Raw genomic sequence first — 20,109 nt, 5'->3', positions numbered from 1 at the left:
CAAGTATATATATGTGGAGCTGGAAATTAGTATATGAATCCGTTATAAACTTATAAACTAAAGTTCTCACTAAGTGTGAGATAATATTTTCTATTTTAAAAAAAATGAAGCGCATTATTTTATAATAAAATTTTATAATAATATAATAACGAAAAAAATAACATTACCACAGCATCATAGTCGTAGATGTTGATGATGATGAGGGGCGGATCCTGTTGTAGATCCTCTCTCGTTCCCTCAAGAAGGACTCTGTCGAACACCAAGCACTCACACCAGGCAGGAGAGAGTGTGTCTGGCAACATCTGTACATATCAAAAACAGTGTGTCACCACTTCTGTGGGCTTCAGGATGACGAACGGCAGGTGCAAAGTTTACGAGCTCTGATAAAAGATCCCATGATAGTATGTTAAAAAAGAAACAGACCAACAGATGACTTTAGTGGCAGGTAAATGTAAAGAGAGACCCAATAATGATTATCTTTTTTTGTCACCCTTAATTCTCACTTTAGCTCATTTTAGCCTCAACGATTACTTTATTTTGCTGATTCAATGTTTCAAATGTGTAACGTTTGAAACATTGCACTTACAACTGTTAAACCTGTTGTACCTACCCTTGTGACCTGGCAGTGAGTGGTGAAGACCACCCTGGCAAAGGGGTCTGACAGGCCATCATCATCTGCAGCCATCAAGCCACGCCCCTGGTACAGGTGACATCGTAGCTGGTAGTACCTGCGGTCTGTGGAGAAAGAACAAAACCAACATGAACCAAACAGCTGAAACTGTACGAGCAACAAGTGAAAATAAAAGAAACTACAAGGCTTTTATGTAGAAGTACAAATGTATCCATTTATTGTAGGGAACTTTAAATGTTTGCAAACTCTAGTTCTCTAATAAGATTATTTTTTTTCACCTGGATGCTAAGCTTCCACCAACACACAGATGTTTCAGCTGACTCACCTTGGCAGGACAGTCCGTGAGGAAGCTTCCTCCTTCCACCCGTATCAACAAGCCCCTTCTGCTCCTCCCCCTCTCCTATGTCCTCCTCATAAACTGGCACAAAGTCCTCAGGCAGGCAACTGATGACCTCTTTGCTGTACTTGGTAAGACCAAGCCACAGGTAGACCTCAAGTTTCACAAAGATCTCACTTGCTGGACCTCCCGGAGACTAAAAGGACAGACAGATAAATGGGATGAAATGGGAAACATCAGTGACTTTAGAGCGTGACCATGAGAGGAGGTGAATTATCTGTGTTGTTATCAGGTCACTGTTGGAAAAACAAACTTTATTCATCCGTTGTGAGAATGGACCTCTACAAAAGTTCTTTGACTTGTCATAATTATTACTGTCATGTTATCATTGCTATTTTATTTTTTATCGCACCTATATTGTTAATATTATAAGTTTTGACAGATTTGTGTGGTTTCATTGATTTATGAATTTATTTCAAAACAAACTGCCCCTAGTGGTATTACCAGTGCTGGATTTAACTGAAGCAAATTATCATGGGTTTCACTGATGACTAGAGACTAAATGGTTACCTTCATGTAAAGAGTGCTGACTTTGCCACAGTCCCGCCCCCTCTGCTCCTCCACCAATGAGAACAGGATGGAGTAGGCTGGGATCCTGACGTAAGCTAGTCGCTTGTTTCCACTCAGTAGCCATATGAAAGCATCTGGGATGGTACTCTGGGGCTGAAGACAGCACAGCGTGGGCAGTAGATGTCAGACTTGCAACACATTGTACATAAAGCGAACATCTTTTTGGTGACTATCAGTGACACTCTTTGAACTCTGACCTCTACAGCCAGTAGGCGGAGCTTCTTGAGGAGTCTCTTGCTCTCCATTAGCCGCTGTTTGGCAGTCCGTCTTGTAATCCTTCGCCTGGCCCTGACTGCTTGCCTGGCCAGCAGGATCTGGACAAAGTAAGACATTCAATCAGCCAGAGAGAAACAGGCAGGTAGATGGTGATGGGAAAAGGAAGGACATGAGAACACACTCACCAAATTCTTCTTGATGAAGTTCCTTCTGCATTTATCGAGGTTGTTGGGACGCGACTGAGATCTCTTTTCAGAGAAAGCACTGAACTGTCTGCAGAGAGAAAGAAGGGAGAACATTAGAAAAGTGAAAAGACCAAAAGACAAATAAAGTTAGATCAGAACAAACTAAACTGAATCATTTCTAATACAGCTTTCAGAAGGAGGACACTGACTTGCAGGAGACCACGAGCTCCAGCAGCACCTCGTCCAGTCGCTGCTTTGCTTTACTCCTCGGCCTCCTCAAAAGTTTTTCCACCTCATCGAGACCAATCTCCTAAAAGTAGAGAGAGCACGGATGGCACTGTATGCATAACTTAACATATATTATTTCATTTTTGAAATTGGAAATCCATCGAGTCTCACCAGCCTGTCTGCCATCTTGCTCAGCCAGTTAGCCTGATAGAGACGAAAGCTGTGGTCTTCAAACTGACTCCAGACAAACAAACAAGGCTTCGATTTCACTAATGGGGGATGAAGTTGGAGACACTGGAAAGACCTTAGAGGCCAAAAGACATAATGAAAGTTATGTTAGGGTCACATATAAAAAAAAATCTCCTCATACAGGCAATCGAAGTATTGGAAAAGACACGGGGTTATCATTTGAAGACGTGAGATGACAGAGAATTACATAGGTCACATGCATCTTCTATCAACACTGTTCATTGGTTAATTCAGTTAATGTGCTGCATGGGTTATAGTATTTGAAGAATGAACTCTACAATATCTATCAGAAGTGTCATCACAATGTGATTAATTTATTTCTGCAGAAAGTTGTCTAATGCAGAGCTTCTGCCCAGGGATGGACAAACGATGGGAAGACTTTTTCCAAACAGAAATCATCTTGGATGTTCTAAAGTTACCTTAAGTTAAGGTTAGAAAATTGTGATGAACCGTGTCCTAGTAATCTAAAGGGGGCAGAGGTTACCTGCTGTACTCGGTGGGTTGTGGCCTCATGGCAGCAGACACAGATCTGTTCTCAGGTTCAGGACTTTGAACCTCCTCTCGGTCCAGCTCGTCCTCTGAATCCAGCAGATTCCGAGTCTCCTCGCTCAGATCCTCTCTGCTGCTCCTCAGCTCTTCCCTGCTCCTTCTCAGATCTTCCTTGCTCTGCTTCTTCTTTGACTTCCTAACCTGTACTGCTTTCCCATAATTCCCTGTGAAAAACACATCAGTACCTGGAGTTCAAGGGTTCACCATTGCAAATAAAATGTGAAATTTGAGCCCCAGGCAGCGAAAACTAGAGCGGGCACTGCAACCTGTGGTTTCTTCCTCACAACCACAGAAGGTTTGTCTAGCTATCAATTTACAGGATTTGACTCAATCTCTGATATCAACAATTTACTAAGAAAATAATTATCAGATAAACTATCAGTGAAGATAATATCTAACTGTTGACCCACAGTGACTAAACCAGCAGTTCCCATGTCCTGCAAACTGACCACCACATTTACCTATGGAGAGTTCAAAGGTTATTGGTTTGGTTCCTACAGATGGTTCCATCATGGTGACTTCAAACAGAGATGCAAAGAGCAGAAACTCCTCCTTCTGTCCCAGGAGACCCTGAGGAGGAAAATATGAAGAAACTCTGAGGTCTGTGCTATCTTCACCTCAGGCAGGTGATACAACTTTTTAAATAACTTTACTGTCTCAGCATAATGATTATATGTCTAAGATTTTATATAACTTCCCTTAAGTGATGAGCAGAAAATTCCCAACAATTTAGAAATTTAAAAAAATCATGTATAGTGTGTCGTTCATTTCTCTACATATGCAGACAGACATATGCAGAGAAGGGAAGAGCAGAAACAAAACAACGAGAAAAGATAAAATTTGATCTCAGTGTTGAAAACAGAATAAAAAATATGTACATATATATTTTTTTAAATATTCTCAGTTATCACAGTATAATTGGTACTCACCTCTGGGAGAGGGTGGATCTCCTCGACATCCACAGTCGCAGCCTCTGGTACCTCAACACTCGCCTCCCCTGACTCATCAGGTCCACTAGCAGCCTGAGACGCTGCTGCTACAAGAAGGAAGCAAAACAAGTGGATTCCTTTATTCTGTACTTCTTTAACATTTAACCTATTTTTTTAATCCTAACTATACTTTTTGTCATTGGCTTCGATTATCCAGAGTAAATAAAGGAAAACATATTGTGTTAAAAGATAAAACATTTTGTTTCAGCTCAGCTTTCAAAGAAGTCTGAGAATATCAGTGAAACAGTTTTGCCCCCAAAATTTCTTCTCGTTCACCACAACTGAATTCACTTCCTCTTACTTCAAACTCATTAAGTTGCCACCGGGGGAGGTCATAAAGTCCAGATTTTTTTCTCAGGCTTCAGACTGTGCTAAATGCACTTTTTTTCAACTGTTGAATCTGTATGATGTCAAAGAAAGTAAATAACCCTTCTATGGTCATGTCAGGTGCACAACTTTGCTGTCCCAATCACCTGCTTTCCAGCTCTTTTGGTTTGAGATGGGTGAGCCAATCGGTAACAAGACGCTGGAAGGTGAATCAGTCAGAGGAGGAACTAGGGGTCTGCATCAAGACTCACACAAAGTGAGTCCAAGAACAAAAGCACAGAGCTGAAAATGACTGGAAAAGGTCCCTTCATCTCCAGTGATCTAATTTTTCTTGAAAAAAATGCACTTTGGCAGCTTAGACATTACTTTGGTTTATTTTCTCTCAGTTTCAGCAGACTGACCTTCCTTCTTATCTTTTTTACTGCTTCTTTTCTTCCTCGATCCCAGCTTACTCAGGGCTCCTTTCACCTTTAAGGGCAAAATATAGAATCACAAATGAATTGGTAACATCATTAATGCAGAAATCAGGCCAGCAATAAAATTAAATAACATTGTATTACATGATGTTGTTGTTGAGATCCAAAATCCTGATCATCATATAGAAAATACTGCTGATAAACTGAAGTGTTTGCTAATTGTTTTGACTGTTACTGAAGTTTCAGCTGTTCAGGTACCTTTCCCAAGGCAGCAGAGCCTGTGTCTGCAGTGATGGCTGAGGAGGAAGAATAGACCTCCATGGAGAGAGCGAGGAGGATTCGGCCACGGTAGAAGAGTCCTTCACCCAGACCCTCATTCAAAGCCTGAAGAAGTGAGCAAAAGATATATCAGTATACATATTGTCATTGTTACATTTTCCCCCTCCACATTCCCTTTGGAAAGTAATACCAAACACCCACCCGGAACACATGGTAGGACACCAGTCCATAAAAAAAAAAACGAGTATTCGCATAGGTTTACTACTGCTGAAGCCGTGACCTGCATGCTATAGTTCACATGTACACATAAAACACACAAATGTTAATGTGATAGGGCTGCTAGGTGGGCAAGTTTTGAAGTCTTAAGCAATGTACGTATGTTAGCACTGGATTTGTCCCTAAACCCTCAGAGATTGTATTTTATTATTTGTAATTGAATTAATTGAGGTTGCCAAACCACAGGGACACATTGGGCGGGTTTTTAGATTCCCATCCCAACATAGTAATATTCTTCTCCTTCCAAGTAGCATTGTGAAAGCAGTGATGTTTTTATGTTACAAATTAGCGTGAAGTCCTCTAGTTACGATTATTTTAATCCTGCAAAGGCTACATATTATTCCTGCGGATGACTCCACAAGATGCCTGGAAGTTTTTTAAAAATTGAAATTTAGAGATGAGATTTATCTGCTTTCTTCCTTCAGGGGTAGGTAAGAAAACTAACTTCAGCCTTTTTTCTGTATGTTGTGCATAAAACTGCAACCAGCAGCTGATTAGGTTACATTAGCTTAGCATACACACTGTCAGTAGTTGAAAGTAGCCAATATTATTCTGTCTAAGGACAACACAATTGTTAGTTCTGGGGGGACTTTGGATGGTAGAGGAGATTTTTTTTATATATTTTTTTTTTTAGATAAAGCCAGAAGAACTCTTACCATCTTTTTTAGTCTTTGTGCTAAACTAAACTTGCTGAATGAGGCAAACAACAAATATTCATCTCCATCCTATTTTCAGATAGAGAGCAAAATACTGCCTTTCTTAATGCTGGTTTGCTGGGTGTATATTACCTGGTGGACATCTCCAAGGGTGGAGTTCTGAGGAGATCCATAAAGGTTAACCCAGCTTGGGCCAAAGGTGGGGTTAAATCCTGCAGACAAAGGAGGGACAGAAATTCTGCTGTTTCAATTAATGGTATAATACATTTTGGCATTAATACATTTTTCAAAATAACATTTTTCAAATAATGTCGGTATGCCAAACATGTAACGTTGGCTGTATTTAAAAGGGACAAAAACAAAATTTTGTCAATACTTATTGCTTTGCTTAAAACTTTTCAGTTTACCAATAATACAATTTTTAATCATTGAAGCTTTGTTCCTACCACAAGTGAGCAGGAAGTGTTAAAGTGATAAATACTCGGTTATCTTTGCAGATTAAGATTTGATTTTCAAGTTTTTCATCATTTTGTTATAGAATTAAGGAAAAACACATGCATTGTTTTATTAAGATAGTGTAAATCTGGGGTCACACCATTCCTGGTGGGGTCAGAGATCTGCTGCAAGTCAAGAAAGTGAGTTGCCAAAGCGATGTCGCCCATCTTAGAGTCATCGAGAATCTGAACTTTGATTCGCTGAGCCAGAGGAGGAAACTGTTCAATGAAGGAGATCTCCTCGTTCCAAACTGGGCAGTTGGTGGCAGTGGCGACAGATGTTTCCCCCTGAAAGCAGATACACAAAAAGATTATGAAATGTGGCAACTCCAAACATTGTTATCAAAAACAAAACAACTTAAAAACAGCCTATTCTGCTTTCCGTTATTTTCTGTGATATATGATACATGGCCAACAATTCAGATAGTGATGTCAGTGTATGTACAAGTAAACCCTTCAAGCTGAAAGGAGGCCTTAGACTGCTGTAAACATTCGATATCAGACAGTTCTTTCTACTCCTGGTTCTATATTTATTCAGTCAGAAGGAACATCCCTAATGTGGTCAAGATTAGGCTGTCAGCATGAAAGCCCAACCTGCAGGCTGTCCAGACCTTCTGTTTGTGGAGGTGAACTAATTAGAAAAAAGTTGGGTTGAAGGGGGAGGAGCTAGGCAAGCCCAGTAAAATGTAGGTAAGGATGATTTTAATCTCTGAAGCTACTCTAGCAAAACTAAACAGAGTTGAAAATGAGCACAAAAAATTTACTGCAATTCCAGAACTGACCTATGAATATTATAAAGCTGTGAACATCCTGTTTGTGTTTTTCTTGCAGATGTGACAATAGCAGAAACCAAAGTTTGGTACACAAGTTGAAATGCAGGAAAATTTGTTTCAGCAATGCTTCTGAACCAGCACTCAGACCACAAACAACATTTGTACATTTATATATCTGAGTACCTGTTGGCCAGCGAAGGTCACCTTCACATAGGGGTCAATGAATACAGTCCTGTCAGTGACAGACACAAAGGCCATTAGCCCCGCCTCCATGGTGGGCAAACCCTCGGCCCTGTAGATCCGGACACGGAACCGAGCCCAGGGGCGCTCAGAAGGCATACCACGAGGAAGCAGCAAGTTCCTGCAGGAAAAACACAATATCACAACCCACTGATGATGTGTGCTGTATGTTTTTATCAATCTCAGATTCAATAGGTAGTTCACAACGAGATCTGCAGTTTTGTTTTGCTGAGATTTGATGCGCCCATAAGTTTAGTGGTTGAACTCATGACAAAAGTTAGCAAACTGGAACCTTTAGAATAAAGAGCAGACAGACGACCCCATCTCATAACATCATCTAAACACAATGAATCCTGAAGTTTAGAAAGAAATAACGTGGTTTGATCCCTTCTGTATGTTCAGATATCCTTGGGCAACATACTGAAACACATTATTTTACAGGGAGTTCACCAGGGCTCAATCCTAGAACCTCTTTTATTTCATACTGTTACGATATAAATTTATTTTCTTAATGCTTTTCTGATTATATTGTCTTTTGTACTTTGTAATAGAGGCATAAGAAACTAGGTCAGAGGGTGACAGGTCGCCTTGGCAACAGAGACTTCAGTAAGGGGAAGTAAAGAAAGTTTAGTGCAGAGACATATTAATAAATCACAGGAAACCAGACAGAAAAAGCAGAACTAGTAACACAGAAGGAGTTGTTTATATCGAAACTATGTTTGTGTGACGTGCAGCAGAACTATATAACCATGCTGGCTTCTAATGCTTTCAGACCTGAGCTTGTATGTTTGTGTGTTCAGGTCTCCATTTCCGGAAATGTAAAATAAAGATCATTTTTTGAGCTTGACCACTCTGAGTCCAGTCTTTCTCTGTCACCAAAAGAATTCAAAAGAACGGAATTTAATAATACTTAAGTGCTTCCATTAGGTAAATTATCCGGAACAATAAGAGGTGGTGTTGATTTATTTGTGCCCACACTTGATTTTAGGGGTCTGCTAGGACTGAGGTAGCCTTGTTAAGTCATAATCTCTGCATTCACGACTGTGTTATTTTGTTAAACAAGGAAGCTATTGTATTTTTCTTTCATTTCTGTCACTTTACAGCAATTCATACTCAAATTAGAGGGTGTATAATTTTGTTTTAAACATGAGGTCAGCAAATGTGGAAATAATTCCATTTAGGGAAAAACGGGCTTTAGACTGCTGTAAACACTCAGTTTCAGGCAGTTTTTAGCTCAGTTGGCCCAAGGACTGGTATACCATGGCAAGCTAAAATTCACAAAAATCACTGCTCCTCCTGCAGCACTGCTCAGAATTACTCAAACACAGAATGACTTGAGGTCCTCATTGCCACATTTTTCATTTTATCACTGAATTGTGATGGGTCAAGAGCTAGATGAGCGAGATGACTTGTCGGGACTCGACATGATGCCAGAGAAAGCAGCAGAGTGCAGCCAATACAATCATTTCCTGTGAATACAGAGCCCAACGCACTTGCTGTTCAAACCGTTTGCTTATGAGGGGCAACAATAAGGCCATGTATAAAGGGAGGTTGAGTGTGAAGGGAACTAAAACTGCTTGTTTCAGACAAAAACAAACTGCTGCATAATAATAAAAGTATCAAACTAGAAATGACAGGTTCTCTTTACATCTTCTGTTTTTATGTTATTGGTAATGATTATTATTGATTGAATTAGAACTGACTTTTCAATGTCTTCGGTGGCTCCAGACGAGGAGGACGGTGGCAGACTGGGCATGCTCAGAGTATCCCCCTTCATTAGCACATTGAGGCTGGCCTTAACATAACCTTTGATCCCTGACCTTGTATCTGCAGGATCTGTGAGAGGAGCCCACTTCTGGTAGAAGCGGTGGTCTGGAGAGGCAGAGAGAAAAGAGGTCAGTGAGTACTGCAGTAGTCAGATCAGAGTACCACACTGTGAAAAGTACTTATACCCGGCTGGTTGTACACGGTAGATATGTCAATCTTGAAGGTTCCAATGTGGGTCAACAGGAAGGCCAAAGTCCGCCTGTGGAACACCTGAGAGGAAGAAACATCACAGGTGTTCACTTAGGCCATACCCTCAAGTATGTCACCATGGCAACATCATGAGAGACAATTGGAAAATTAATAGAGCTGACCTTAATCTCTATGACTTTATCAAGGAAAGTCTGTGGAGCCTCCTGGAAGTCAAACTGGAAGTTCTGAAAGAACAGAAAAAAAACTGTGATGGACTCTACTGCAGTCTACTGTGTTCTGCTCTTATCTCCACTCCACTGTACCTCATTGTAGAACGGACAGTTGGTGGATTTCTGAGTTGCAGTGTGTCTTTTCTGGTTTCCTACGCTGATGAAAACTGCAGGGTTGATGTTCACTCCAACCAGCTTCTGGGCCTCGAGGATGTTCACATTTACCTGTACACACACACACACACACACACACACACACACACACAATTCAAATTTATGGTCTTTATAGTGTGTAATGATAGAGGACTGAGTGATACCCAGGTCTGTCTGTTGACTTTATCTAAAGCACATGTTGGTGTTAAACATAAGGCACAAGGACGAGAATTGGCCTGACAAAAAGACTCAAATCCAGCCCACTGGAGTAAGACCTTTACATAAAAACTGTAAGAAATGTGTTTTTGCTTCATGGTATGTAAAGAAGTAAACCAAAACAGATAATAAGAATATTAACTCCAATATAAAACTCCAATATTCTAAAATATACTCAAAAGTTCTTCTCCTACAGGTTTCTCTCTTTGCGAAGCCAGGCAGTTGGCTGGATTGGACCCATCTTGAGAACAGGTTGTGGTCTGCGTGCCGCATGTTTGGCATCCCTGACCTGAACCTGTCCTGTAAACACCAGCCTCAGAAATAAATAGCTGCATGAACTCACCTGGAAACTCTGGACTCTGGGCATTGCTCCAACAGAACTTTTAGACAGCGGCCTGCAACGACTGCGCACACACGCACGCACAAACACACACCCACACATAAAACAGCAGACAGTAATCATTTCACCTTCACTCAGATAAGCTACAGGTAGTATAACATAGAGAAGGTAACCAGATTTACCTCAGCAGAGAAGTAAAGATGACGTTCGAAGCCTCCATGTCCATCACATCATCATCGTAATCATCGTAATCATCATCCTCGTCTTCCTCATCCCTCGGAAGCAGATTCTGCCCCAGGCGCTGAGCCTCTCTGTCCAACTGATCGAGGCGGCCGATTGTCCGCTGCCTGATGGGAAAATATGAGACACAGTGACAAACTCAACCACGATTTACAGGAACGTTATTCCAGCAGTGCACAGGCTTGGACTAGAGTGAGACACCGTGAATGGTCAGAGAGGCTTGCCACACTTTTGTGAATAATAATAATAACAATAAACACGGACTTACAAAGTGTTTCCTAGTTTGAATAAAAGCCACATATCAAAGATACGCATGCAGACACATAGGGTCACACATTCATTCTAACATACACACTTCTATACACATGAAAAGGAGCGAAAGTGTGACTCAAAATAATGAAGGAAAGATGAAGGGAAAGCATGAGGAAGATGACGTTATCATAGACCTATGGCCTCCACAGAGGGAGGGGTCGAGGTGGATGGAAGCAGAGATTAATTAATCATCAAGCCTGAGATGATTTTCTTGTTTTTTCTTTTTATTTGTTTTGTATTTGTGGTATCTTTGGGCTTTTTTTTGTTTGTTTGTTTGAATATATCAGTGACTCTTTAAATATTTATTTTCTTTTGTTTTATTTTTAATATGCTATTATGCACATGAAGCCCATTAAATCTTTATGCGTGATACATCGGGCTATAAAAATAAATAAACTGACATTACTGTAGACTGACTGCTTGATAAAAAGCTTTAATGATTAATGAATCGGAGACTCCTGTGAGGAAGAGTTTTACTCTATGTACAGAGCAGCTTTGGTGTCAGCTCACTTTAAAGATTATGTAAGTGATGTTAATTCTCACCCTTCAATGTCATCAGCTCCTTCATTTCTGATGACCAGAGTTGATCTGAAGAACAAAAGAACAAAACTAGCCAAGCTAAAAACATCTTGCAGTGGCCGCTTTCATAAAACAGGTCTTTATTGCAGATGAGATTAAAAAAAAAGATTTTTCTGTCCAGCATATATATTACTTACTCATCCTTTTCTTCATCTATGCTCAGAAAGTCCCGTCCATCCCAGGTTCCTGCGGTTCCTTCAAGTGGATGAAACCGAATTTCCAGCTCAATGTAGATCTACAGAAAGAGGGAAATGTAACCAGAGGTAAGTGTTTGAATTAAAAATCCAGACTTTCATACAGCACGGCGTATGATTGTGCGTCCTCACATCAGTCAGGCTGTAGCTGGCATCGGTGAGCGGTTCCCGTACTACCAACCTCCCAGAAGTCACGACATGCTGGAGGCTGATGATCAGCTTCCCAAGTAGTCTACAAAAACAAGCTTTCAGTATAACTTACACAACAGCATTTGATATTTACGCTTAAAAATACAATTTAGTCAATATAGAGAAAGTAAAAATGTATAAACATGTCAAAACTGAATTTCTTTTTCTTTCTACTCTAACATCACAGGTGCTTTTCATTACTTCATTTTCATTTTTCTCACATCTTATTCATGGAGCAACTGCAGGGCTGAATAACAATAATTAGCAAATCTGTGTCTGTTCATTGCACAGATCACGGATGGAAGGATGCTAATCAGGCTTGCTAGGATTAGCACTCCACCCTCTCATCCAAATATGATCATTTCTGTGTATATAATCTATGTTATTAGGTCCTCCCAGCAGAGACGTGTGAGTGTTCATCATAATAATTGAAAGCACCCAATAAACTCACCAAGAACTTACCTTTTACTATTAATTATCATTATTAGTTACTATTTCATGATGACAAATTGATAATAAGATGTGATGATGAAGTTTTTGTTAATCTGTTGGATGAGTGTGTGTGTGTGTGCGTGTGTGTGTGTGTGTGTGTGTGTGTGTGTGCGTGCGTGTGTGTGTGTGTGTGTGTGTGTGTGTGTTACCTGTTAGAGAAGAATTTACTGCAGTTGTAAACGCTGACGGTCAAAACTTCAGTACTGATCTCTTTACCGTAGTGAGGCCATCGGAAATGCTGCAAGTACACACACACACATACACACACAGAGTTTTGAATGTATTTAACGACTTCTTCACTGAATTCAGATGACTGAGCTTCGTTCAGAGGTTTACAAACATGGTAGTTATGCTTCCATACACTATAAAACACACTATAAAAGACTGAAGTCTTGCATCCTCTGACATCTAAACACAACGACAACAAGTAGATTTGTTTTGAGATTATTTTTGCCATTCTGCTGGTAGAAATCTACATGAAAAAACATTTTTGAACAAAAAATTGAAGGAGTCTTTGGTCAGAGCTGCAGTCATTTGTACAATTTCTTCTTAAAAAAAAGACACTGGACTCAAAACAAAAACCATTAATGGTCTTAAAACATACCACCAACACAAAACAATCAAGAACGGGAGTTTTCCACAGTTTTACACTTATACTGACCTGATTTCATTTAAAACATTATGCATTAATCTTTCAGTGCCTTGACTAAGGACATTTTTGGAGGCAGTGATTGAACCAAAAAACCCAGTAAGTCTGAGTAAAAAAAAAAAAAAATGGAAACAAGAAGGGGGAAAAAATGACACTTTGAGTCAAAAATCTGGGTTAAGTGATTTTTTTACAGTTTAGAAAATATTTTTGGAATTTATTTCAATAGAAGTCACTCAGAATTTCAAAAAATAATATTTATCCCACAGAAAAGAAAGCTGTACTTCATTTTATTGTGAAAATAAATAATACATCCATAAAACCATAACTGTAGCCTACTGGGGTGGGAACAGTTCAGGAGTTGGGATGGATTGGGGGTGTATATTTATGTACCAGAATACATTTGAAAATTCAATAAAGAGATGTGAAAAAGTAAGGAAAAATAAAATAAAACCACACTATCTTTGTGCCAAATCATCTTCATATTCTTGGTTTACACATTTGTTGTGTAAAACTTTATATCAGCTACTGTGCAATGCCTCCGGTGCCTACATTTTCAGACATACTTCTTGTATCTGAAGCATAGATAAAAGCAAAATATGGCTCTATGATGCAGTTTGACAATTACATCATGATTTTTAATTAACATGCTGGGATTCACAGATAAAAGTCATAAAGAAACAAATCTGTCAGGATTCATCACTTATCATGATTCACAGTTATTTAGCTTCATTTATTTGTAAAAGTTCAGTTTTTATTTTGAATGTTAATATTTCTGTTTTCTCAGCCATGACATCTTGTAATTGTTGTACTAAAAGAATTTGAGCCTTAAACAAATAGAAAAATTAAATCTAGATCCAGGAAAGAACTTTGGACATTTTCCACTTCAGCTGTTAATCACGGTGTGGCAGACACACACAGATACACTCACCTGGTCACACCTGAAGAACAAACAGATGTCTGACTCAGAAGCAAAGAAATATATACTCAGATACTCATGATCACGTCACAAGAGGTTCCTGTATAACTTTATCAACAAACAGGAGGTTATGTAATGAGACTGAGGCTTTTACTTGGCTTTCTTTTTTCATCTTTGAAATCATGCAATAGTGTTTCTTTTTCTTTTAATGTATTTATTGGCGGAAAGGCCTTTCAAAGTACTTCCAAAATCCATCACAGAAGAAACAATAAGAGAGAAAAAGAAAAAACTAATAAGTCAATAGATACAGAATCAAGAAGGTGGGATAACATGGATGGGGGACACTATCTGGAGACGGGGATTATAATGACCTAAAATGTGTCAGGAAGGCTTTCCACATGTGAGAAGTTGTGGGATTTGCCTCAGACAGAATGGTTGATCATATCAGGTTTAAGAAAAGACATTGTATCATAGAGCCACTGCACATGGGACGGAGCATTGCTGATGGAGTAGGAATAGGTGTCACATTGCCAATAATGAGGTGAGATCTCCATCTAACTGGTGGAGAATCGTTGTTACTCCACTGGGACACCAAAGATGGCAATATGGCGAGAGTCAAGTTTAAAGAGAGTATTTTTGACACTGTGTCACAGCAATGCTGCCAAAATCTCTGCTGCCCAGAAATGTTGCCAGGTGCTTCATTAGGTACCATAAACTTGTATTCTGACATTTGGCAGAGAAGTATCCTCTTAGATATATCTCTTTTGGAAGAATGTTGAAAGCTCTCATTTCTTTAAAGCAAGTCAGAGCTGCAGCCAGTTATTAATTATTTATAATACGATTTTACACTTTTGCACTTTTATAAATGTAGTAATATTTTTCTTGTTAAACTTAAGTGTGCGCATGTTGGATGTAAAAGCCCAATTAGGGGCATTAGTTGGAAATGAACAGCTCTCTATGCAGCACATGAGTGTCATGCTCTGTCCTGGAAACATGTTAAACTGAAGTGTGTGCATTAAAACAAATATTTAAATTAAAAATAAAATAGAAGAATGCATAATATAAAAAATAATAAATATCCACTCTCTTCTGCTTATCCCTCTCAGGGTCACGGGCCTGTCCCAGCTATCTAAGGGCGAGAGGGAGGGTACACCCTAGATAGGTTGCCAGTCTGTCACAGGGATAACGCATCGAGACAATCATTTGCGCTCACATTCACTCCTGCATTCAAACCTATGGACAATTTAGTGTTGCCAATTAACCACTAACTGCATGTCTTTGGACGTATCCGGGGAGAAACTGGGCAAACAGCAAACTCTGCAAAGAAAGACCCTGGCCTGGTGGTGGAATTGAACTTAGGAACTCCTTGCTGTGAGGCAACAGTGCTAACCACTGTGCTGCCCAACTAATAAATAAATATCATTAAAATAGTATAAATATTCTTTATTTTAGTAGCTCACCTCATGGGTGAATCTGTGCTTAAATGTCATCACCATATTTTCACTGGGCATCTCCGTATCCTAATGCTGGCCTGTCTCCAATCAAAATACTTTTAATACTTAAGACCCCGTAAATATTTCTGGTTTTGGCATTAATTTCTGATTAGCCTGTGGTCATGGTTCCCATTTAAGAATTTCGGTCAGATGGCTTTTCTTGTAGCCTTCTGTGCTCTAAAAACACAAGTAACTAGAAAAAGGTGCCCGTTGCTATCTTCATACTCAGGATGTATAATTGATGGTGTTTGCTTTCTTTTTCGAGTACAGTTTCTGGCTCTGTGCACTGAAATATTCTTGTCTTCCTTCTATGTCATTAAATAATTAATAGACAAAGAATCTCTGCACGAGTTTCTCGGTTTGGTAGTTTGTCAGCTTTGTTGAATCTCCTCATGTCTTATGACATTTTATTCACACAATAATGTCATTTTGTTAAACCTTTTTCTTTTGTGTGAACTCACTACAAAAGTCGCCTTAAAGCTTATCGGAAGGAATCCTGTCACAGTTACAACTATAAGTGCAGCAGCTCGATAAAATGCCACACATACATGTCATACAGTTAAAATGTTGGACTTTTTGGTTTTGGTCATAAATGACAGCTTTAGATAAATTCAAACTATGACCTGATAATAAAGATTATAAAGGACTGTGAATGGTAGTTACATCCATGAGAATTAATCAGAATTAACTGAACAATACAGCCTCTCTGCATGATGTCTGTACCAAATGTCACAAGATTACAAGCAGAATTTGTTGATGTCGGTTTGGTTTGCAAACCAAAACTATCAGTCCAGTGTTGTAGTTCAGTCTAGGATTGGATGGGCTGTTATGTCTATCAAAACCTTCATGTTGAGTTGTTGTTTAAATATTTTACACCTGATCAGTTTGGTGGACCAACCAGCTAACAGACCGTGAGCCATGCCAGGAGGATGGATTCATCTATCACATCTGTCTTAACAGAGTGAAGCAGATTAACGTCAATTCATGCCAGTAGCAGGCGTGTGTACTGAAGGAGTGGCTGTGTGTGCACTATAGGAGGGGTACACTCTCATATCAGCTTAATTAAAAGAGTTTCAATCTGTAGCAGGCAAACAGCAGCAGCTACCAGCTCCAACACGCGCACAGCGTTTCTGTCTTTGTGAGGAGCCTCAAACTGACCATTTATTGTCCTCTTAAAACCAAGTCTGACGTGTCAAACAGCCCCCCTGCGAGTTCAACGTGGTCCTGATAACGATAAACAAAGAAGTACAGACCAGAACAGACAGAAAGGATGAAAAATCATTTGATCTGAAATCTCAAATGCTCTTACTTACTAAAAGTGTGTATGCACAAACCTGTGCATAAATCACGTGTATGAGGGCTTCCATTAGAATGAAGGCTAATCTCCGCACTCCCATCTGAACAGACATCTCTCTAAACGCCAGAGTCACACAAGAAACGAAATACTGATGCCTCCCTTTGATTTGTGGCCTCCTATTTAGAAAATGCAAGCTAAGCATTTTGGCCGGTCTCGTCACGCTTTTGTTTTTGTTTTGTTTTGTTTGTTTGTTTTTTAATCAGACACAACTAACTTGTGGATCTGAATTGAGAAACTGAGAGCGATGGTATAAAGTGCCAGCTTCTCCATCGCAATTTTGTTACAGCTATATTAACCACTGCTTTAATCTAACTTACAAATTTAATATCTCGCTGTGTTGAGGAAGACTTTAAAATACAGACTGAGAATAAAAACTCCATAGTAAAGTCAAAATACGATTTAGCGCCATTGTTTTATAGACAGTCTCGCATCTTCGTGCAACCAGAGGAGTCGCCCCCTGGAGATCATTAGAGAAAAATGCAGGTTTCAAGGGACTGGGTTTATAACTGGTCATAGTTTGAAGATAGTTTTGGAAAGCAGATTTGTCAGGTAACTATACATCTGGGGATTATGAGGACGGGTAAGCTAGCCTGGTAACTTTAGACTCTGGAGGTCTGCATAGACCATTTACCCAAATCCAACTAATGCCTGTGATTGTTCAATGGCGCTCAGAAAACAAGAAAAAAGCAGATGGAAACCAGAAAGCTTCCAGCACCAAAAATCCTTTGGTTAGAGATTTTAAATGTTCATCTGCAGAATATGCTTACAGGAATACATCCAGCTGGCGCTTTTCTGAATGACATGAGCATGTCCATAGCATAATATGGTTTACTGACCTCATTGAAGATAGCCACATTCTCACACTGCAGGACTCTGGTTTTATGGGTGAAACCTGAAGGAAAGACAGACAGACTGTGATGCTTTTGTCTGCACACTGTAAATAAAATATAAACATAGCAATAAAACAATACTGCCTTGTCTAATGTTCCACTTTGTGGCTATGTTTTTTTGTTTTTTGCTTTGTATTTACGTGTCTCTTTCTTCTTAAAAAAGATGTGTAATTCAATAACTTGCTGTAATTTTCATCATTTCAAGCTGCAACATTTCAGAAAAAAATGTACCTCATTGTTTTTTTGCACAGAAATGAGTGATCCTAGTCTTAAATATGTTTTAATTTAAACTATCTGACAACATTTACAAATACAGCTTTAATGACTATTTAATTCAAAGTAATGTCAATGGCATTGTTTTAATAATTACAATAATTATATATAATATATATAATAAATATATTTTGGCCAAAAGCTCATTCACTGTTAATTATTTTAACTTCATCGTCATCATAGTATGAATTTATTACAAAGCCAAACCAGATCAGTTGTTAGAATGAGATAATAAACAGATTGTAAGATTATGAAAAAATTATAAACATCTTACAAAAAAGCACCAACTGAAGTACAGCAATGTTTTATTTACACGTTAATGCATCAATAAAACACTCTAAAACCAGTTTATAATGGTGTGGTGGTCACAGTTACTTAAATACTTTAAATGCACCGCCTTTACTTCTAATTGAATCCCTGATAATATACGCATCAGCATCTGAATACTTCACCTCTGCAGTGTAGGGACTTATTTTAATGTTGACTGAGTAACACCCGTACGTGTACATGTGTAGCAATTTAATGTTTGTTCAAATGCTGACAAATAAACTTTTCTGTACGCTGTAATGAAAAGACCATCACAGAGTACACTTTAACGCTCTTCTTAGCACAGCCTGTTTTACACCAGTACAGCTGCTGGCAATAATGAAACAATAAGCTGGTTTCAGTCAAGACTGAAGTTGGCTTCGGACCACATCAAAAAATCATCAGTAGATATCACGAAAAACTAGATAAAATTGATTAAAACAACAACAGCAACTACAAAAAACACTGGAAATGTGAACCTAAACAATAAACATCATCCTTGTGTAGTTTAATGCTTCTTTAATCCTGTCAATCATTTGAGCTTCAACGTGTTTTTACTCATCATCTGAGCTTCATGTTTGATTTTCTTATTTGTTCACTGTATGAAATTTAAATTCATGCTGTGAATTTCTCAGCTTAAAAATAAACAAAATAAATAAATCTCCACATGCCAGCAGTGCTAAAATAACTTTTCCCTTGTTTCAGTTGCTACATCTGTTTGTAGTTTATGTATTTGTTCCCATTTCTCCTCCTCTTACCAGTGTCCCTCCAGAGGAAGTGAAGTAGAACAAAATCAAGGATTGGCTGAAGTTTAAAAAAACAGTTTATCTCTAACGTCAGAGTCTCAAATGTAAACAGAAGATGTAACGCAGTGACAATGAACTCTACACTGCTCTGCCACCACAATAAAAACCCATAATCACAAATCAGTAATGCAGCTTTTAAATGTAATACTCTGGATTTACTTGTTTTAAATTATTGGCACTTTTCTGCTAGTTTTTATACTTCCAGTATTTTTATGTAGAATTTACATTGTTGCATTTTTACAGTTTGGTACTGTTACTTTTACGATAAGAAAAACCCCGATAGAAGTTCAATAAAGCAAACCAAGAACACAGATCATGTGTGTCCTCACACTTTTGTTTCACTTAATGTGCCAAAGAGACCAAAGGTGTGTGCGGACATTGCTGCTGTGTGTTACCGACCTCTGAAGCAGAGTTCGACCTTTCTGTCAGATCGTCCAGGCAGGTTAAAGATCCTCTTCAGATTCACAGTGATGGACATGATAACAGACACCTGTTTTTCTGTCTATTTACATCATGTCCTTATGAAGTCAACTCATTGCTTCTTCTCCGTCTTCCCTCTTCAGCGGTATGAAACTGTGTGTGTGACTGTACAGTTAGTCTTGTTAAAGTGTGTGTGTGTGTGTAGGGCAGGTCCTTTTAAATGTTTGAGAAAGCAAATACAGTTGCTCAACTAGTTTCCTCCTCAGAAAGCACACACGCACACACTCCAGGCTTCTGCAGCGTTCACCTGCACCCTGTTCCAGGAAGCAGTTTTAACTTTGAGTCGATGAACTCTATGATGGGGAAACAAATGTTTGATTCCAGCACAGATGATCAGATAGTTTGACCAGCTCTGAGTGTGTTCAACTGAATATAAAGAGTAAAGCCTCCATTTCAACCCGATGGAGCTGAAACATGAACGTCAGTATGTTTGTGTGAGAAATCATTCATGCTGAGAGGTAGACTAGCTAAACAAACAATCCTTCTCTCAGTAAGTAAAGATAAGAAGAAAACGACGTTTTTACAAGAACAGCAGCAGCTCTTCCAATGAAACACAAAAACCA

The 20,109-nt window shown here is 39.0% G+C and overlaps 1 protein-coding gene across 1 annotated transcript in view; it reads right to left on the bottom strand.

The window, feature by feature from the left end:
• The window catches only part of fer1l4 (fer-1 like family member 4), a 30,840-nt gene extending 10,809 nt beyond the window's left edge, over positions 1-20,031 (bottom strand). The window contains exons 1-28 of the mRNA XM_084929130.1: positions 19,466-20,031; positions 17,628-17,683; positions 12,526-12,614; positions 11,828-11,927; positions 11,639-11,736; positions 11,466-11,510; positions 10,553-10,717; positions 10,374-10,434; positions 9,755-9,886; positions 9,614-9,676; positions 9,428-9,512; positions 9,179-9,347; positions 7,419-7,596; positions 6,564-6,750; positions 6,101-6,180; positions 5,016-5,141; positions 4,743-4,809; positions 3,955-4,061; positions 3,487-3,595; positions 2,961-3,189; positions 2,399-2,531; positions 2,209-2,309; positions 2,000-2,087; positions 1,796-1,912; positions 1,539-1,691; positions 957-1,164; positions 611-735; positions 168-302 (exon numbers count right to left, since the gene is read on the bottom strand). Of these exons, the coding sequence (XP_084785256.1) occupies positions 168-302; positions 611-735; positions 957-1,164; positions 1,539-1,691; positions 1,796-1,912; positions 2,000-2,087; positions 2,209-2,309; positions 2,399-2,531; positions 2,961-3,189; positions 3,487-3,595; positions 3,955-4,061; positions 4,743-4,809; positions 5,016-5,141; positions 6,101-6,180; positions 6,564-6,750; positions 7,419-7,596; positions 9,179-9,347; positions 9,428-9,512; positions 9,614-9,676; positions 9,755-9,886; positions 10,374-10,434; positions 10,553-10,717; positions 11,466-11,510; positions 11,639-11,736; positions 11,828-11,927; positions 12,526-12,614; positions 17,628-17,683; positions 19,466-19,544 (3,285 nt within the window). The 5' untranslated portion in view covers positions 19,545-20,031. The remainder of the gene's footprint in view (positions 1-167; positions 303-610; positions 736-956; positions 1,165-1,538; positions 1,692-1,795; positions 1,913-1,999; positions 2,088-2,208; positions 2,310-2,398; positions 2,532-2,960; positions 3,190-3,486; positions 3,596-3,954; positions 4,062-4,742; positions 4,810-5,015; positions 5,142-6,100; positions 6,181-6,563; positions 6,751-7,418; positions 7,597-9,178; positions 9,348-9,427; positions 9,513-9,613; positions 9,677-9,754; positions 9,887-10,373; positions 10,435-10,552; positions 10,718-11,465; positions 11,511-11,638; positions 11,737-11,827; positions 11,928-12,525; positions 12,615-17,627; positions 17,684-19,465) is intronic.
• Positions 20,032-20,109: the final 78 nt, after the last annotated feature.

This window comes from Perissodus microlepis, chromosome 5, assembly GCF_051167445.1.
Source record: "Perissodus microlepis isolate ML-2025 ecotype Zambia chromosome 5, ASM5116744v1, whole genome shotgun sequence".
In the NCBI taxonomy this organism is placed as follows: Eukaryota; Metazoa; Chordata; class Actinopteri; order Cichliformes; family Cichlidae; genus Perissodus; species Perissodus microlepis.
Note: the sequence above shows the minus strand (reverse complement) of the source record. Positions and strands in the feature narration are given on the sequence as shown.